Here is a 20,200-nt window from a genome sequence, read left to right on the forward strand (position 1 = left end):
GGTTTCATCCCTCCATCATCAGCCACCCTCCCTACGGTCGTCCCACGTTCGTCTGTGTTTTTTATTTTCTCGTTTTCACCTCGTTCAACTTCTTACGCTAACTCGCGCGTTCCCCCTCACGATTTTTCTGTCTCTCTCTTTCTCTTGTCCTTGTCCGTTCCGGCGGCGTCTCTGCTTTCTCTTTTGGCAAATTGTACCAGAAGCGGAAACTGGCGCAGTTTTAATTAAATAACGCGTTCGCGCAGCAACGTGTTCGAAATACCAGTGATTCGTCTTCCTATATTCCGTGTATGCGTCGATTCCCTCGGCATCGCAACGATAACTCTCGCTTAAATTTTTCTATCTTTTTTTTTCACTTATCGACGTGTTCTCTCAAGCAAACCACAGACTGACTGCGTCCTTCGGTGAGTTACGTATGTGTCATACCGTGAATAGAATGAGTCAAATTGAATCTGTCAGAAGGGTTGACACCCTCTTGAGAAGAAGTACTTATATTAGATTTTAAAAAAATATTCAATTCTGCAAGAAATGGAAAACGCAGCTTGTGCGAAAAGGATGTGCGTAAACTACATTGCGTAAACTCAAGTTTATGTACATCCTATTAAATTTGATGTTATACATGTTATACAATTTGATAAATACATGTTTCATTATAATATCTTTTATCTAAAAAATAGGACCTACGTTTTATAAATACAAGTTATACAATAAACAGTAATTATAATAATTACATTGAATAAGCTACATCAAAGTATACTCTGTTGTCTAAATAATAATTATAAATAATTATAATAAATAATAACATTGATAAAATATCTTACAAGCGTATAGTGACATACTACTCTATTAGAGAGCATCCGATTGCATTGGTTCACAACGTGTAAGAAAAAATTACCGTTAATAAACAGCCCAAGAGGCGTGCTTTTCATCTTGCTAAAGCTCGAAATCAGAAATCCGTTCCGATTCGCACTCCCTCACGGCCCTTTCACGGCGAAATTTTCTTCTGTTTGCTCGGCCGTCTGATTGGACTCACTGCGCCGTACGTAATTACACTTTATCATGCCTTCTCCTCCCTACTTCCTCCCTTCTTCAGTTCTATCTATTTTCCACAGACACGCGTTCACGCCTGCTCTTATGTAATCCCCGCTCTTACAAGAATTATATTATCGACAATTTCCGCTTGCAGTCGATAATATCCTACTACAGTGTCATAATGCAATTATTCGCGACATGATTTCGATGATGGAAATACAAGTAAAAACATCATCTTCGAATAGAGTATCAAAATTTGCCGTGAGACACATAAAATTTTGGATAATACTGTACAAATTAATAAACACGTTATAGATAAATTTACCTATAACGTATTTATTAACTTTTTATATAAATTTATTTATAAATATATAAATAAATTTGATATAAATTTAAAATAAATTTATCTATAAATGTGTGATTTAACGTTGTAATTAATAACTTACTTATTTTTATCTAACTGCTACAGTAACACTATAAAGAAGCGATGCAACTAAGGCAACCCTCTGATCATTAAATTATGTACTTAATGTCCGGGTATTATCGGAAAATACTGTATTGGCGGAAGTTTTAGAGCCGCTCTATTTTAAATTTTTACGGAACTTGCCGTAATATTGCGCGTATTATATACATGTACCATTTGGTTGCATAAGCCTTCGATAGTACGTCAAAATGATGAAAAATATCAGTAATAAACTCCAGCACTCGTAAACTTTTTGCAATACTTTACATTTACTCATGGACAGTCATGCTAACGAGATAACTTTTAAGAAGATATAACGGTATTTAATCTCTTAATTGTGAAAGTTATGGATCATGCATCTTTTACTTTAGTATTATTTTAAGAAATGTTTGCCAATTTGTTAAAAATTTTATAATTTTAAACGGTGGATTATATATAACATTAAGTTGTTATCACATTAAAGAAATATAATAAATATTTTACGTATTTTTTATAATATTTGTTGATATAATAATGTCGTTGTCAAATTAATTTATGTATATTTATTATTTATTCTATATATTATATTATATTCAAACATATATATGTTTACATTATTTTATATTATTATATTTTATATTATACTTTTACTTTTTATCCAAGTTAATAATTATTATGTATAAAAATAAAAAACGTAAATTCGAAAAATTGCATACATTACAGGATATATTTTTAAATTACACTGTGTTTATAATTTGATAATTTGCAAAGTATTATAAAAAGTGTGATAATCATTTACTTTATTTATATTAAAAAAAGATATTGTACCCTTGTATAACTTTGCAATTGTTCAAACATTTTAGAATTTCTTTATATGCAATCGGAAAATCAATGCATAATAAATAGTATGTCCTTATTCTATCTACAACCTCAATTTCGAAATAATAGTCTCTATGATATATGTATTTTACAAAATTGAAATTTCATTCATTTCTCTTTCACTTGAGTGCTAATCAATCGCATTGAAAATAAGGTCGCGCATGATGAATGTCTGCAGAAAAAGTCTTTCTCAAACTTTGACAGAAGAATGTCATTTGGAATTGACTTTACAGTAATTACTTTTCTTCTTTTCTTCATATCATCAATAAGATTTTTAACCAGGAAAGGACAGCAGAGTTATGATTATTATTTAATCGAGACTTATTATTTAAACTGAGAGTGTCACTGCAATTGTATCATATTTATTTTTGTTTTTCTAGAAACAGTAAAAGAAAAAATAACAGAGATTCCATCCAATCCGATATCTTTCTCCAGTCTAATAGAGGCATATATCCATTCCGCACGCTTCGCTCGCTTCCATTACCGGCTCCATTCGCGTAAATCAAGGAATTTATTTGGTGACGGCTATTTGCACTATCGTCACTAAACCTCGAAGTGTCCTACAAAATTATATGTTCGTCGGACAGTCCTGAATCGACTGACCTCTCGCAGATCCGCGGCCTTAAAGGCGACTCCGAGCTACCCCACGTATTTCGAGGATCGAGGCGAGTTTACGGCGATCGTAAAGGCGAGATTTACGCAAGCTGTAAACGCGCCGGGGAGCGTGCCTGAGTCTTGGTGTGAGGACCTACCGAAGATCCTGCCGGGGTGATGCGCTTATACTTTGTGTCCGCGACGATGCTTCCTGGACGGAGAGGGTACTTTCCGCGCTCAAATAGCGCGATAGAGCGAATACATCTGCTCCGAAATTATCTCGCCGGGGGAAGGAGCATGCGAAGCACCCTCCATCCTAAAGATTTCGATTGCTGCAATAAGTTCACCACGGCGATCGTCCCGCGCGACGTGATTGCACTGGACAATCGCGGTTTGCAAGCAGTTGTTTGAAAGCTTAACTGTTTACAGATATAAAATAGTATTCACGTATCTCTACAAAAACCAGAGGTTATTCCTAGAAAAAAAGGAGAATAAAAGAAAATATTTAAAAAATTAAAAGGAAAGTAATATTTCTAAAAAATTTGAAGATAAAAATGTAGGAAGCCCAAACATCTATTGAAGAAGAATCGATAAATTTATCTTTCTAGATGTAATCTATAAAAATTGAAGGCTTAAAATCAAAACTGCACTTATAATTTATTTTTTATTGTCATTTATAATATTCATGTAATTATCTCCATAATCATAATCATCATGATAAAAATTTATATTACTGAAAAAAGTAACTAATTAATGTAGTAAATATTCTCCAAATTTCTGAAGTTTGCGCTGCAAACTTGAAGCAGAAATGAAATCTAGAATGTTGAAAGAGTGCCATACTGCTGTAGATTAATTATAAATTCTAACTTAGAATTGTTAATGTCTTGCGTAGAGATCTTCTTTTTTATACCTTTTGTGTAAATAATATGCAAGGAATACACACGATAAAACATAACTCACATCTTACAATAAAAGTTATACTGTAAAAAATTATAATTTTGTTTTCTAAAGATAAATGTGTTACAGCACTTTTATCATATATAATAAACGTTTCTAAGAATAAATAAACTTGATCTTCGATATTTGATCATTAAAATTACAGGCTCAAAAAAGAACTAAAATAGTGGGTATAATTGCATCAAATACATGTATTGTCATTTCTGATTGTATACATTGTCACTTCTGATTGTATACATTTATAATCTTTATATGCATAAAATTATTTATAATATTCGTCATTACTTGAATACCAAATGCAATCGCATTGCCATCAGTACGTATACCTAAAAATAAAAAATTGATAGTGTCACTATGTGTCAAAACTTTCAGTTTACCCAATGTAATAATTAATACATCATGGAAATTAATACATGCTTGTCGGGAGCCGCTACTCAGACAGCATTCATAGAATCATAGAACATTCTAAGGATGTAAAAATATCCTATAACGTTCTATGAATATCGTGCTGTCTGATTACCGCGTCTCCTAACAAATTACATTAAAATTTTTTACAAAAATGTCTTAAATATGTGCATATACATATGGATTAGAAGACACGATAAGACGCTTCGCATCAAGTATTTATAGAAATATAGCAACCTCGTGAAAACGCAAAAGATGCAGCGTATATTTTAATGAAGTAATGAATAAATTAAAATATACTAATTTTAATTTAACGAAATTGGATTACGTATAATTTTATTATTAGATATAATTTTTTGAGTTTTCAAGATTGCTATAAAATTGATGTGTGCAGCTTATTGGAAACATAATTGAATTACAATTACACGAAAGAAAATGACTTTTCGTAACATTAAAATATACTATGATATCGCATTTATTCTAGCATTTATCTTGATTAATGACAAAAGGAGAAGAGATTGTAGATGAAAAGAGAATGTATTTATAAATGCATTTAAAAATAATTTGTAAACAAATCATACCTGTTTTTAATCTACCAGTTCGCGGCACGTTCCAGTAACGGGATCTTTTATTCTACCAACAGGACATTGACCAACATCCATAAGACTTGGTTCAGTGATCACCATTGCGATAAATGTTGATATTATTGTAACCATTAGATACGCAGTAATGTGGCCAATCTTCATGTTTACTTTTACTTTTATTTAAAATCACTTTACTAAAACAAAAATGAAATCTGGAATTTTGTAAAAGTGTCGCGAAGCAGTCACGAATGTGAAATAACTTTGATTTTGTAGCGTTTTGTGAGAAATTCTCCTTTTATACCATTTGTAGTAAAGGATGTGTGTCAAGGACACGCAAAAATTACATTACAAATAGATAATACAATTTTATTTCTCAAAAGATATGTATATTATAGCTTTTTTATTATAAAATTGATAAAATATATATTAATTTTTTTATACTTATTTTTATTTTTTTTTTATGAGAAAGGGAAACTTCCAAGAAAGGAAATTTAAAATAACATTACATATTTTTATTTGACAACATATTAAATATCTTTGTTTTTCTTTTATCTAACTTGTAAAACTTTATAGTTTCTCCTTCCTTTCTGAAGATAAATAATAATAATAATAATAATAATGATAATAAATCAAATAAATAAAGGATCAAATACACAGCTTGGTGCCTAATAATATTTATGTAAATTTTTAAATACATCTTCTAGTTGTATAAATTGCACGTCGATTACTATCGGTTTTGAAACGCAATCATAAACTGAAGTTGGATAATAATATCACAAATTAAATTAATCGTTAATTTAACTAATAAATCAATCTTCTTAGAACAAGGTTATTAAATTATATAATAAAAATATATATATATTCACAAATAAATTAAATTAGATAGAAATTTTCTTCCCTAAAACAATTTTATGTATTTCAAGCTAATATAGGTCTTCAGTTTAATTGATCATATTCTGCCACTTAATTTCAAAACCTGCCACCTCCGCGCTAGCAAAACGATATATTCTGTCATATGTTCTCGTTACGGTTTCCATTTGACTGCGCACACCAGCGCATTTCTTGGTGATATATATTGTTCCTCAGTGATTACGACAATGTTACGAGCGGACGGGAGGCTTTGTTCTCTCTTGCGTAACAGAACAGGTGCTTTTGGCTTTGGTACATGGCAACAAGTAGCGTCAGGTAATTCCATTCTCTCTCATTAACGACTGCGCGCGGATACGCGGATCTCGGCCGGAGCTTTGTCTGAAGCATCTGTGCTTAGAAAGACGGTAAAAGTCTTGATGTTCTCGACGGCGCGGAAAATGTACCTTTGAGTATCTTTTGCATTACCCTCTGGTTCATGCTACTTTCATTCGCACATTATGATTTGTACAGAATAGTTATAATTTATACAGAACTTCTAATTGTACGGCTCATGAATTCAGATTGTTATTCGTCAAAATTTGCCTGCAATAATTTTTAAAAGAATATATAAAATTTACGCCTGGGGAAAAAAAATTAAACTAAAGTAATAATGAAAAAATGAATAATGATTCTTAATGCATTTTATATTATTTTCTGTACATTTTGTTGTTTGGAATGAACGACATTAAGCTGACGAATCAGATAATATTTCTGGAGGAAAGTATAACAAGGTAGCGAGCGCTTATTCTGTGGCAGATTTGCTGAGTGCGTTGCGAGCAAATAATTAGGTACGAGCGGCTAATTACTAACGAGCGATACGCGCTCGTTACAATCGTATAGCGCGATACAATTTTGTTTGATTAATACGGGTCTTGCATAGCTGCATGGGGAACGCAAGATTATATTTGGGGGCAGCGGAATTGATTGGAGAAACAAAATGATTGCGGTGATGATGTGTAATTCCATACAATTCCGCCGACTACCATTAACGATATTGCGTATGTGACAGGCCGATGCGGACTGATAGAATCTCGTTAAAATTGCATTAAATGAGTGAACGCGCAGTCCGATGGAGTACAAATATGTACGTAATTATTTCGGTCTATACACAAGGTAATAATTCACAACGCAATTAGTTTTACGTGTTCATTCCATTATAACGTGCTTTTGTTATGACAAGTAGATCTCAAGGAAACTAAAATAACGGAATAATAAATGTAAAAAATAAATGTAAAATTTAGTATATCTAATCAATATTAAATAATTATATATATTTAACAATCTTTTAACTTTTTTGTGTTATTAATATTTTTATTAAAACATATTATCAGATATAAAAAATATTATTAATTATTCTTTACAATAAAATGTATACTTCACATAAAGTTCACATATATATTTTTATAAAATTTCTAAAATAAAGTTAAATATATAATAATATTTAAAGTTAAATAAAATTAGATGCAATAATATTTGAAGCAGAGAAACGAGACAGTTATATTGAGTGAATAACGTTGTAAACAAAATGGGATTCAATATCTCAAATACATATATCTTCTAGATACGTCGGTGACCGTAAAGAGTATAGCAAGGATGGTCAAAGGATTAATATCGGTCTTAATTTCGGCTTTGCCAACACAGGATATCGAGTTCTGCAAACATAGCTGCGTTGAGATTCGACGTACATACAGTCTCTCGATAGCCTCGCGCCGCGTCGCCGCTGGATCGAGAAAGACCGGCGGAAGGGCGACTGGGGGTGATCGGGGGTGGTTCTGCTGCATAAAGAGTCGTGGATGTTCGACGCCTCGGCAGTAAGCGCCGCGACGTCCGTCGGAGATGTAACGTACAGCGCTGGCACGTGAAAACTCGTGACACGTGGTTACAAAACGGCGCGTATACTTCTTGATATTTGTACATAAACATTTAAAGATCTTCGTCCTGTATATTTTTCATACAAAAAGCTGACTGAGACGAACGCGATTTTATAGTTGGACCTGGATTTTGTCAAATTGAAAGGAGGAAGTTTTTTCTATTTTTACTCTTATTTTTTATTTATTTATTTAATTTATTCACAGTGTGCTAATAAATACCTAATAATTAAATCAATATGCGATTTAAATAATTTATTTTTATCATAATCATATATAAAAAGTTTGCGAATAAATAAAGTAAAAAAATTTGAAGATTATGTGTTGATTGATGTGGATATCTGTATCTAAATATATGTTTGTCACAGACAATTATGTGCTGACAATTGTATGGATTTTGCTATAAATGTCAGAAAAAGGTACGCTATAGTAACAAATTTATATAAATTTTTTCTTTATAAAAAAATTGACAATTATAAAAAAATAAATTATAAAATTGTTGAATTATGAAATTGTACGAAATATTTCAATTTGCCATATATGTATAAGAATATTGTTACAGTTTTAATATATGTATTTATGTTGCAGTTTAATGTATTTAGATATATTCGATACATTTTGCGTTCGTATATTTGCTACAAGCAAATTTTTGTTTAATATAAGATTATAATAAATTTATATATTTATTTTTATTTTAATAAAAAGTCAAATTATACATATAATATATTATTCTAATAATTAAAAATGTACTCGTTTTTATATAAACTTTTCGTAAACTGCTTATTGTCTTCACTGTGTATTTATTTTATGCGAAATAATTTGAAGTGAATCGAAAAGGTTTTCGAAACGATTTCACTTTACCATGTTTATTTCTTCTCGAAAACTTTATTAAGCACGCTGCATAATGCAATCGCTGCTGACATTACGAATCAGGTTGAACAAATGTTGGAAATATTAAGTGCCTGTTAAAATACACAAGTGAAATTTCGTACGAATTTGCTATAAATAATAATATCCAAATAAAAACAACTATAATAATAATAATTATATATTTAGTTCATAATAAAAACAGAATTTGAAATATTAATAACGCGTTTTAAATTGATTCTTTTTAAGATTTTCCAAGTTTTTAATAAAAAGTGATTTTTTTAATTGGTAATATAATTTTTAAAAATTTAATATATATTAGTTTAAAAAATAATTTTGCTTTACATTTTCTCGATAAAAAATCGTGAATGTATCAATACATTTTTATTGTATAAAAAATGATTTCAGAATACATAATGATTTATTCTAGTATAACCTACAAATTTGAAATTATAATCACGACTTTGCTGGTTAATAAAATTGATGAAAATGGACAAAATTGTAATAGATAGATATAGAACACATAGGCAAATTATAGATACATAAACTGTTGATATTTAAAACTGTTGAAATAATTCTATGACATATATATGTCTGTAGCTATAACTATAATACAAAGAACTTAGTTTATAAAATAAAAAATTGAATATTCCGGCTAATGATTAGTATGTTCATTAAAATTGTTTTCGCGAGTTAGAAATTTCGTGACCTGCAGTTTCGAAATATCTCTAAATTCTGATATATAAGAAACTGATACAGACCAATGAGAAGTTCATAAATAACTCGAGTATCGAGAGCGAAACCGCGATAAGCTACTGATATAACGGTATTATTTCCAGGTCATAAACTGAGCTTTAGACAAATGGTGTGTGAATGTAGTTCAGGGTCCGTTGCCGCGAAGACCGAGCCGAACGTGAAACGAGTCGCGCACTTATTAGTGCAGATTGTTCTTATAGTCCACTTTTCTGCGACATAATAGTCTCGAGTAACGTCTCATTGCGGACGCTGGCGAAATTGTTTTACCTGTAACAGAAAGCGTGTCGTTTATCATGCACTCGTCTTGGTTCCCGTACAACGTTCGACGTGTTTCTCGGAAGAAAGCGCGGAATTGCTTTCCAGAAATATTACGGGAAATTAAAGAAGCGAGAAATTGAAGTTGTGAAAATTAAAAACTTATTTTACGCAACATTGTTATCAAAATATTCGAAGGAACAGAAGTTTAATTCTGTTCTTCTACCGTCTGATGAAATGGGATAAAATTTGCAATTACAGATGAACGATAGATAATTGTTAAATTTCTCAATTTGCTTTTATTATATTTATTATAAAGATTAGAATATTAATTTAATAAAAAATAAACATTTAATTTACATCTTGTTACGTACGAGTTTCACAACTCTGTCTTTAACGCAGAGAATGAAATTAAGTCTTGTCCATTTGAATTTCTTTTTCTTACAATTAGATAAACTAAAAAAGTTAATATATAAATACATATGTAATATAAAAATGAATATATAGATCATGTAAATAACGATTAATAAAAAATCATATCTTGTTTGTTGGTTTGCTAAAAGTGATGAATAATTAAAATAATAATCATACGTTAGTCGTTCGTTTTAGTAGTAGTTTTCATGTAACTCAGGCACGCGCCGAGTTTTAAGGAGTCGAAGTCAACGTCGAACGAGGCAAAGTTATCTGGCGTACGCGAACGAGCTTCCATACGTCAGCGAGAGTAACACCGGTACACTCGGCACGTAAACATCGGGAAATAGACGAACCCATCTCGTCGTTGCTCGTAAATCCTCAGTTGGCCGTGGCGGGGTAAACACGCGCCCCCCGGTGAATTGGGCATAAATATAATTTAAAGTTAGCCGATCGTCATGTAATCTGAAGTCGGCGGCGTGAGAAAGGGGGATGCATTAGGCCGGCTTAGGACGCGCGAATGGGCGAAAGGCTCGCTTATGTAATGTAATCCGCGGCGATTTCGCGTGACGGCAACAATGTAATCGGGTAATGTAATCCCGCGGCGCGGGATCGGCGATCGACTTAAGGCGGAACTTAGTTCGCTTCCGCGGCATACGGCTTCCGTGGATCGGGAACTTTTTGCCCCTTTCTCTCTCACTCTCTCTCACCCCCTTTCTTTGCGCGAAAGACGAACCCTGCTCTCCTTACTTCGATTCGTGCTGCATTATTCATAGAGCCGGGCAATTACAATTTCCCCGTGCCCGGTCGTGCGAAAGAGAATTAAAAGCGGTCCGGGTTTCATCAACTCGCCGATTGGTTTGGATCGATGTGCAAATTAATGGCTGTCTTACTCAATTGCGTAAAAAAAGATGCGGGCGAATAATGGAGTGTTTGCGCGCACAACAGCATTACATAGAATTTTAATCTACAGAGAAATCCGTGTATAATTATGAAATAATTATGAAATAATAATTTATTTCGTATATGCACTTCAAGGATCATATTATTAATATTTACACGGTTTTGCAGGTTTAAACATTTATTGGAGTTTTTATTAATCCCGTTCGTTATTCGAGCTTTAAAGTAGAAAATTTTGCTCATTAATTTGCATATAATATTTTTAGAATTAATATTAATTTCACTGGAACTTTCCGCTACGTTATTTTATATTGAGTTACTGTATATCACATTTCGTCCTTTATTTTTAAACGTCACACTGATTTATTATTTTTCATCTTTTCTAGATAAAAATTTTGGCCGCACTGTTTCTTAATAAAGAACACGTATTAAACAGTTAGAGGATGGAGCTACACAAACTGTGCTAAATACGCGTAAAAGTGATTCTTCTACGTACCGCAAGATCAATCGCTTTCATTTAACAATGACAAATGTACCAAAGATAATTTCAATGTTGGAATAATAATGTGCCAAAAACTGTAGCACGAAAATTCCCATAATGATCAGCAAAGTCTGTCAGAACGAGGATCGCATCACCAGTCACTATACAATGCTAATTTATCAGAAGAGATCCGATCTTCTTCGAGTCGGAGCACGGCGTAAATCGAGAGGGCTGTTCGAATTTCGGAGGATATAATATCCCCCCTCGATTTTCGAAAATGGCGCGGATCATGATATAGCATTGAGCGAGTGAGACAGGACTCGCACGTCGGTTTACGTGCCCCCGCTGCCCGATTACTAGGACATACTTCACGACAGTTTCGGTCGATCGCGGTTCGGAACTTGTCGCAGCACTTGGATTGACTTAAGAATGAGACACGTCGCGATATTATGGGACACTTCGGGAACTGTTTAGACGGCTTATCGAAGCGGACGTCGAGGAGGTCCTGCGAGAAGGCGTCGCGGCGCCTGAGGTCCCTTATCGCCAAGGCCAGGAGGTGGGGCTTGGCGACCGAGGAGGTCGCCGAGTTGCCGGCGATAAAGAGGCTGGTGCCGACCCGCGTTACCTCGAGCTCGGCCACGTGGACGACCATGGCTATGATCGCTCTGATCTTGGGCGGCGGTATGGTCCTAGCATACATCTGCGCACCTTGCATCACGAGGAACAGAACGTGAGGCTGATGTGAAGGGTGACCCGATGGCGTAAGGGACTCGTTTGAAGACCATTGTTGGAAACAGGTAATCAATTATTTCAGTTTACTTTCGAACAATAACCCTAGTAGTATAATACATGTTCATTGATAATACAATAGTTAAACATTGGCGTCTATTGAGGATATGTTGGGCCAATATTGTGCTAATGAATTGTGCTCTTAGAAAAGACATTTTCAGAATAAAGAATGGCCTAATCAAAATGATATAATATTATGTCATTAGAATATATCTAAAAAAAAAGGGATAAAATATAGAATATAATACCAAATTACCATTTTACAAAATTACAAATTATAAAATTATTTTTATTACCCAGTGTGGTTTGATTTGGGGTGGCAAACATGGTGTGGTAGTCTAGAGTTAATCATGTTATGATTCGCTAAAAATTTGAGGTACACGTTGAAATATAAATCCTACGTAATTACAAGGGACATAAGTATATCCCTTAAATATGTACCGCCAAAAATTGGAGGTACACGAAATCTTTAATCAATTGTCTTGTCATTTGATCAAGAAAGAAGAACTTGCCAAACACTGGCGGTACATTTTTACCGCTGAGTACCTCGTATTTATAAATACATACGAAATATTTTGTACCTCGTATTATATACACGAGGTACATATGCAAAATTTTGTACCTCGTATTATATACACGAGGTATGAATTCGAAGCCTTGTACCTCCAAAAGAAAAATATCGCGAATTCAGATGCAGCACCTCCAGAATGCAGAAGCAGCAGAAGAGCAGTATCTCCAATTGTATTATCGCCAAATTTGTTATTACCTCGTATATTCCGTACCTCGTGCTAATATATCGCGAAAAATACCTCCTTTTAGTGTGTAACTCAAAATGTCATTTCCATGTTCAAAAAAATACTTCAAATTTGGAGGTACTAGGCGATACATGATTAAGAGTGTATGCGCACCACTCCGTTATTTTATCAAGTTACGAATATTCTTTGTTCTGACATGTAATTCGCGTGCTCTCTTGAGGTGAGTCTTTCTCAATTTATCCCTTCGGACTTTTTAAAATGAATTTTACAATTAATTTTATTTTTACAATTTTAAAATTAATATGTTAATTATTTAATACATTGTCAAGTCAATGGAAAAAATGATAATTATTCATGGAAAATATGATAATAAAAATGAAAAAAATTATAATTTAAAAAATTTGTAAAACAATTATTACAAAATATATTGTGTGTGTATATGTATAAACAAATTATACCTGTTTTTAAATTTAGTAAACCTGGCGACATCTGGAACGAACGAATACTTTACCAGGAGGGCACGGTGCAAACGTCGGAACTTTTAAGATGTATGGTTCAGGTTCAGATTCAGAGATCACCATCGTGATAAAAGTTGTTATTAAAAAAGTGATCATTAAATACGAACATATTGATATTGAACTTTTTCATGTTTTTGAAAAAAGTTTTGAAGAATCTTTTTTAAAAAGTTGAAACAAAAATTAAATATATGTCGCGGATGTAAAATAATTTTCAACTTATAGCACTTTGCGCAAAAGTTTTCTTTTATATTGATAAAATCATAAATAATTTTAATCATGGACAAATGTATATCACAAAAACATAACTGTACGTGCAGCACGTTTTACGTTTAATAAAAATTATATTACAAATACTTAATATTATATTACATTTATTTTTAAAATTTTTATTTTTGATATTTTAGTTTTATTTTTTTTAATTTATGCTATATTTTTTATAAGAAATACAAAATATTTTATTTTTAGCTTTTTAAACTTAGTTTAATGTATGTATTAACATAAACTTTTATTTTTTTGCATAAAAAGAAGAAATATTTATAGAAGCTTAAAATATTATCGGATATATTATAAGTTATCTGTATTTTTTGTTATATATATTGTTTGATTAATCTTGAATTATTTAATAATTTCTTTAATCTTTCTAAAAATAATAAGAAACAAAGTGATGAAAAAAAGAGAGATAAAGAAAGAAAAAAGAAATACTTATTTTTTTAATAATCGATTAATAAATTCAAAAGTGTAAAGAATATAAAGCAAATATAACATATATTTTTTTCTATTTAAAAATCATAACATTTATTTAAGAGATATAAACAATTATTTTATTTGATGTAATATAGAGATAAAAATTTTATTAATATAAATAAATGAAGTATATGCAAAGCCACAATGCAGAAAATGTAGATAAAAGCGAATAAAGTCAATCGTCACATTGCGTGATTCATCGGTTCACATATGTTTCGTACAAATAATATTGCCTCTAACACTATATTGTTTTGAATAGAATAATTTATGCATTTAGCACTTTATTCGATAAATTAATTAGCTGTATATTTATGTTTTGTAATAAATTTCCATTGTGTCGCACTTAACAGAACGTAATTATTGAAAGCCGTTATAATCAGGAGCTGCAATTTTATTTATAAAAAGCTTATTTTTGTAATATCTGCGACTTAAAATCAAAATACGCGGTACGAGATATGATCTCAAATCAAAAGTGTCCGCTATTGTTCTTATAAAATTTTTATTATACTTACAATGCTTCACGTAGTATGGATCGAAAAAAGTTACAAAGTAAAGATTATAATTATAGCATAACCATTTTAATTTTTAATCTTATAGTTATACGCTAAAATGTGCTTATTGTTAGAGCTAATTATCGTGCTATTATTATTACGAACAAAGCATTGAGATTACTTTGCCGCCTATATACAGAATATAATCTTATTAATATTACTTTCAATTTCGAGCATCCCATTTTGATATAAAAAGAAGTGAGGGAATTTGCGACGCCGCGCCGCGCCGCGCCGGTGCGATTTTGACAGCATCAGTGTACAAAATGCAGAGCAATATATACGGCTGGATATCAGGCTGTTTAACCATTATTTCGCGCGCGTACGTTGTGAATTTTTCATGATTTTCATAATGCCGGCCTTTATTACCACGCCCGCGTTTGTTCGCGCATCGCCGCGCCGCACCGCACACGGGCGATAAAACCGTTCATTAATTAGCCGGCGCAAAAAGCAGCGTTATTTATATCGCCGGGCAAGAGCTTCTTTTTTTTCTCCTTTCCTTTAGCTCCCACCGTGTCTCTCTTTATTTTTTTTTTATCCTTTCGCTTAAAGTCCCATAGCTGTTACACAACAACGGCAACAAAACGCGCGCGCGGCACGACGCGACGCGACACGGCGCGCAACGTCTTCGGTAATGCGCGGAGAAACGCGGGCTAATTAAAACGCCCAGAAGTATCGTTTGTCATACGGGCGCCGATTATCCGCGCCGTTGCCGTTCGTAAATTTCTAATTCAGACCATGCGGCGCGCGCGCGCGCGCCAGGGAGATTTGTTCGCGCGAATGCGGCATGCGCGATCGACTGCACCGACACATAGTGCATAGTTGCAATACCTCGCTATACGGTATGCCGGCGGGCTAACGCCGCGCACGCTGCACAGGCGTTTTAATTATTTTACAGCCTGGCGGATTTACATAACGGAATAGCCCGGGGTACCGGGTTTATTATATATCGGCATCAATTAGTTAAAACGCGTCAGCTCTACGCGAAGCGGGCGCGCGGTGCAGCGCGGCGCACGGGCTCGTCTGGTTTGGATGGAGATTGGAGAACAGGTTGCGCCGTCGTATTTTTCGACGGCCGCGGCTCGTCGGTCAATTTGCTTCACGAGTTCGCAATTAAAACGGGCGTTAAAAGAGAGAGAGAGAGAGAGAGAGAGAGAGAGAGAGAGACTTGCATCGCGTGCGTCGCAACGTCAAGCTAATTAGGATGCCATTTCCTGCCCGAGAGAAAGCGAACCGTTGTTCTACCCTTATTCGCGCGTTATTGTTACAAAGGACGGTCTTGGATTTTTGATGAAAACGATTGCGGCCCGTTAAAGAGTGCGCGTGTCTTGATTATGCACCAAGGAAGCTGAGTGAAATTCATTAAAGTTAGAAGTGCCTATTAAACGGCGCCGCACTTATTGTAACGGTGTTATTTATAGCATATTATGTTAATTCCTTGTTTCGCATAAACTATACGGAAGCTTACTAAGTATAGCCATGTATATTCATACGCGAACGTACGCCGAAACTTACTAACCCTATTTAATGCCGAAATATTGTCGAGGATTTACATGTAGGTCTAATGAGCAGATTGGATCTAATTCTTTGACTTATTAGCCGTATCATAAATTTGAGCGGTTGTGGGACGAGCCGCTCATAGATTTAAGAAATACATGAATATTCTCCACATTGTAAGAAGAGTTATATGCCTTAAACGAATATCCGATTTACTTAATTCTAATATATTATTTCGCGATTTCGAGAAATGAAAAATTAAATATTCTTTTAAATTTGCCTTAAAATATATGAATTTGTTATAAAGGCATGAGATACTATTAAAAAAATTGTCGAATTTTTTGTATTTCGGTAAATCGAAGCTGCTTCTAATTTTATTTATTGACAAATGAAAAATCGTTATCTTTGTTGCAGACCACTGATGTGACGAGCGAAATAGTAGGCGCGGCAAAACAATGAAGGCAGTGTCGAACAGATGAAGTATACATACATATATAAATAAATGTAGGTATATATATTCGTAAGAATACTTTACGTATAAGATCCATGTAATTTCGGAGTGTAAAATAAAAGCAAACTGCAGAGCTGCAGTGTGTTATCACGAAAATATGTCGCATGGTCATTAATTATTGTGCATTAGGTAATCGCATGTGTGAATCGCGTTACGAAAGACAAGACTATAATTAAAAAACGTATGTTCTTTTTTATATGACATTTATATTTACGAACAACGTAACGTAAATGTCCTGCAAATTTTTAAACCCATCAAAAAAGTATAATATTATCAAATAAATTTATTACTTTTACTGGTTATCATAAGGATTTCAAGCAAGTGCGAAAAAAATTGATTATTTAACTGAATATTGTAGAAACATCGTCGTTACGTTTATAAAGATATTTTAACGATTATAATAATGTAACATCTTACGTCTATCTAGATTTTTAGTGTATACGGAACATCAGCATAAAAACACAAAAACGTTATATGTATACGCCAAAAGTGATTATTTAATGTGAAGAATATATTGAATTGTATTGTGATTTATACACTAAGATTATTGCTCAAGCGTAAGAATAATTCTTGGATATTGCATCGATAAAAGGTGTAAATTTTACTTTTTTATATGGGCAAAGTAAGTGTTTAATAATGCACATGGCGATAACTCGGACTGCGCTGTATCGATTACCGATTAAGGAAAGAATACTTGAAATTGTTATATTTTTGCAATATTTCCGTTGTTATTTCTATTGTAATTATAGATGGTCGCGGAAAAAAACACAGAACTATATCACGACAAAAAGATTGGTATAGATAATATGTATCTACTTTGTATATATATTTAAGCACACATATAATTATAATTCGAGTGATGTGCATATTTTATTAATATTGATTGCATGTATGACCTTACATTTTTTTATTTATTACACAATTTATGTCATTTATTGTCCAACATTTCCCATTTTAATATCATAGAGCAGAGTAGAGCGTACAACACAGATCTTTACTGAAGAGAAATAAAACTTATACAAAATAATAGCAGTTTATATTGTGTATAATATAAATATAATAAACCTACGATTTTTGTTCTAATGATTTTTGTGAATTGAAATATCTTCGTAAAAGTGCTGTACATCAAAATCGGACATTATTGTAAATGGCTATTTAATTTACTAATGTTTGAATCTTGTTATTAAACAGCATTATCGAACTACAGCAAATTTAAATATTGTTCAAAATAATATATAAAATTATATTAATCCTACATTATCCAAAATTATGTTAAGTATTTTTATTACATTTTGCATAGAATCCAAATCAATTTAAGAAGAACCGGATTTATCAAAACCTCTCTTATACGTCATATACAAAATTCAAAGGACACGTAAGTACATAGTTTATAAAATTCATGTTTTATTCCTGAACTCATTGTTCAAGAAAAATTTCGCAAATTATTGATTATTCACGTTATTTCTGCCATGTGCGAATCCATAATTCGAGAAAAATTAAATTTCTCAATATTATCTCGTTCTCGACGAGACATTTCAGTATATTGAATGGCATAATAAATGTAGGTATTACGTATATAGCCGTACCCTAACTGTTACGTTTTAATTCTCTCACATAAACTATTAAATGACCGCGAGACTGCCCTTACTTTAACGCAGAATTATATAGCTACGCAATTCAAGAGGATATGATAACATCCTCGTATCCCAGTTCCTGACGCCGTCATGTACGGTGCTATTTCACGAATGAACGAAATTAATATCATGTTTGTTCCTTGACGGAACTGCATCGGAATAGTAATTCTAACAGTTTCCCAATTTGATTTTAGCATTAATAATCGCTTGAGTGAATTTTAATAAAAATGTCTGAATAATCTCTGAGGAAAAAGGTACATTCCTTATAAATATAATACAATAAGAAAATACACACGCATTAATTTTAATTGTAAATTAATAAACATTTAATTAGATAAATCTACAAAATATAGTAATTGTTTCAATTAAGTAAACTGTTAATGATTAATTAATTAATTAATTTCTTATTTCGCTAAATATAAAAATAATTTAAGTTAGCGCAATTAAATAAATTATTTTTAATATAAATCAAACTTAAAAAAATATAATTAAAGTTATTGCAAGTAAATAAATTATTTTTAATAAAAATCAAACTTAGGAAAATATAATTAAAGTTATTGCAAGTAAATAAATTAGTTTTTATAAAAATCAAACTTAGAAGAATTGTTCAAATTTTTTAACTAGTTTTTTTGTGATAGCATACGTTAATGTTCAACGTAATGTGAAATGGCTTACGTAATATAAGAAATTTGTTAGAAATCCGTATAAAATGAGAATAACTTCTTAAAAAAACGTAAAAATTCGCAATTTATAATAGTTTACGTTTAAATCGAATTTGATATGCAAGTTCTTTATCAGTTAAGTTATCAGTTAAGAAATTATAAATTGCATTGATGCAACAGAAAATTTATCTCGCAACGAAGTTTATTGTAACAAACGATAAAATAAAAACCTCTCAATAAGTACTTCTCAATTTTCCCTATTAAAATAGTTTCAAGAAATAAAGGCAGCACGGCATGATGAGAGAAATATCGTCAAATTTAAAGATAATTGTGAATGGCGATATCGATTTCTTTTGTTTTCGTTTGGCACTGCAGTTTTTGATCGTTGAACAAATGAATTTACTTTGAAAAGTTAAGACGATTATTCACAGCATCACGTCGAGTAAATGATAAGAAACAAATAATAAAATTTTGATTCAAAACTTGAGTACCAATCACGACTTAAGCTGGACTATATACTTTTCAATTGTTGAAAAAATATTGGACTGATTGACCGAGATTCTATCCAATTTCTTCATTTTATTATTTGTAAGACCGGGTAGATTAACTTTTCCTATATCGACTTTACGTTCAACAAATGGTAATTTTCAGATTCATACTTCCATTAAATTTAAATATGCATTTTAGAAATCATCTAAAGAGTTCTTTTCAAATTCAAAGTTAATTTCATTTTAGCGAGAATTTAATTGACGACTATTATTGAGCGTAATTCTCTTCTTTTCAATCTTTTTCATCTTAATGATTATTCTTGGAAGTAAAATTTCCTTAAAAATTATAGACAAAATATAATTTTCTCACTTATTTATATGAAAGCTCAGTTTGCTGCGACTATTCTGGCCTTACTTTCTCATTTTAAGAAAATCACGTTTCGCAAAATGTAATTTCTTGTTACGGCGCTACATTGAATAATATTTAAGACATAATATTTAACTCAAAAAAATTAATACAAAAACAGAATAAATAGAATAGAAAAAAGTTACAAAAATCGGTCATCTAAGTGGTTAGTATAAATATCAATATAAATTATTTGACAAATATAAGGTACATGTAATAAAAGAGAAAGAGATAATTACATTATATGTTCTAGATAGTATTCTGCATTAAAGATTTCTTTAATGCAGTATGTGTTGAATGAAACCAAA

The 20,200-nt window shown here is 32.1% G+C and overlaps 1 protein-coding gene and 1 long non-coding RNA gene across 2 annotated transcripts; both read right to left on the reverse strand.

The window, feature by feature from the left end:
• Positions 1 to 4,075: 4,075 nt before the first annotated feature.
• Positions 4,076 to 5,166, reverse strand: LOC105458272. The gene is made up of 2 exons (XR_975520.1): positions 4,891 to 5,166; positions 4,076 to 4,230 (listed from the first exon to the last, which is right to left on the reverse strand). It is a non-coding gene; the product is annotated as an uncharacterized LOC105458272 (long non-coding RNA).
• A 6,325-nt stretch (positions 5,167 to 11,491) lies between these two features.
• LOC105458274 lies at positions 11,492 to 12,131 on the reverse strand. Its single transcript, XM_011703443.1, has one exon. It carries the CDS (start codon positions 12,053 to 12,055, stop codon positions 11,492 to 11,494), a length of 564 nt encoding a protein of 187 aa, XP_011701745.1. The 5' UTR covers positions 12,056 to 12,131.
• Positions 12,132 to 20,200: the final 8,069 nt, after the last annotated feature.

Source organism: Wasmannia auropunctata, unplaced genomic scaffold (assembly GCF_000956235.1).
Source record: "Wasmannia auropunctata unplaced genomic scaffold, wasmannia.A_1.0 LD334561.1, whole genome shotgun sequence".
In the NCBI taxonomy this organism is placed as follows: Eukaryota; Metazoa; Arthropoda; class Insecta; order Hymenoptera; family Formicidae; genus Wasmannia; species Wasmannia auropunctata.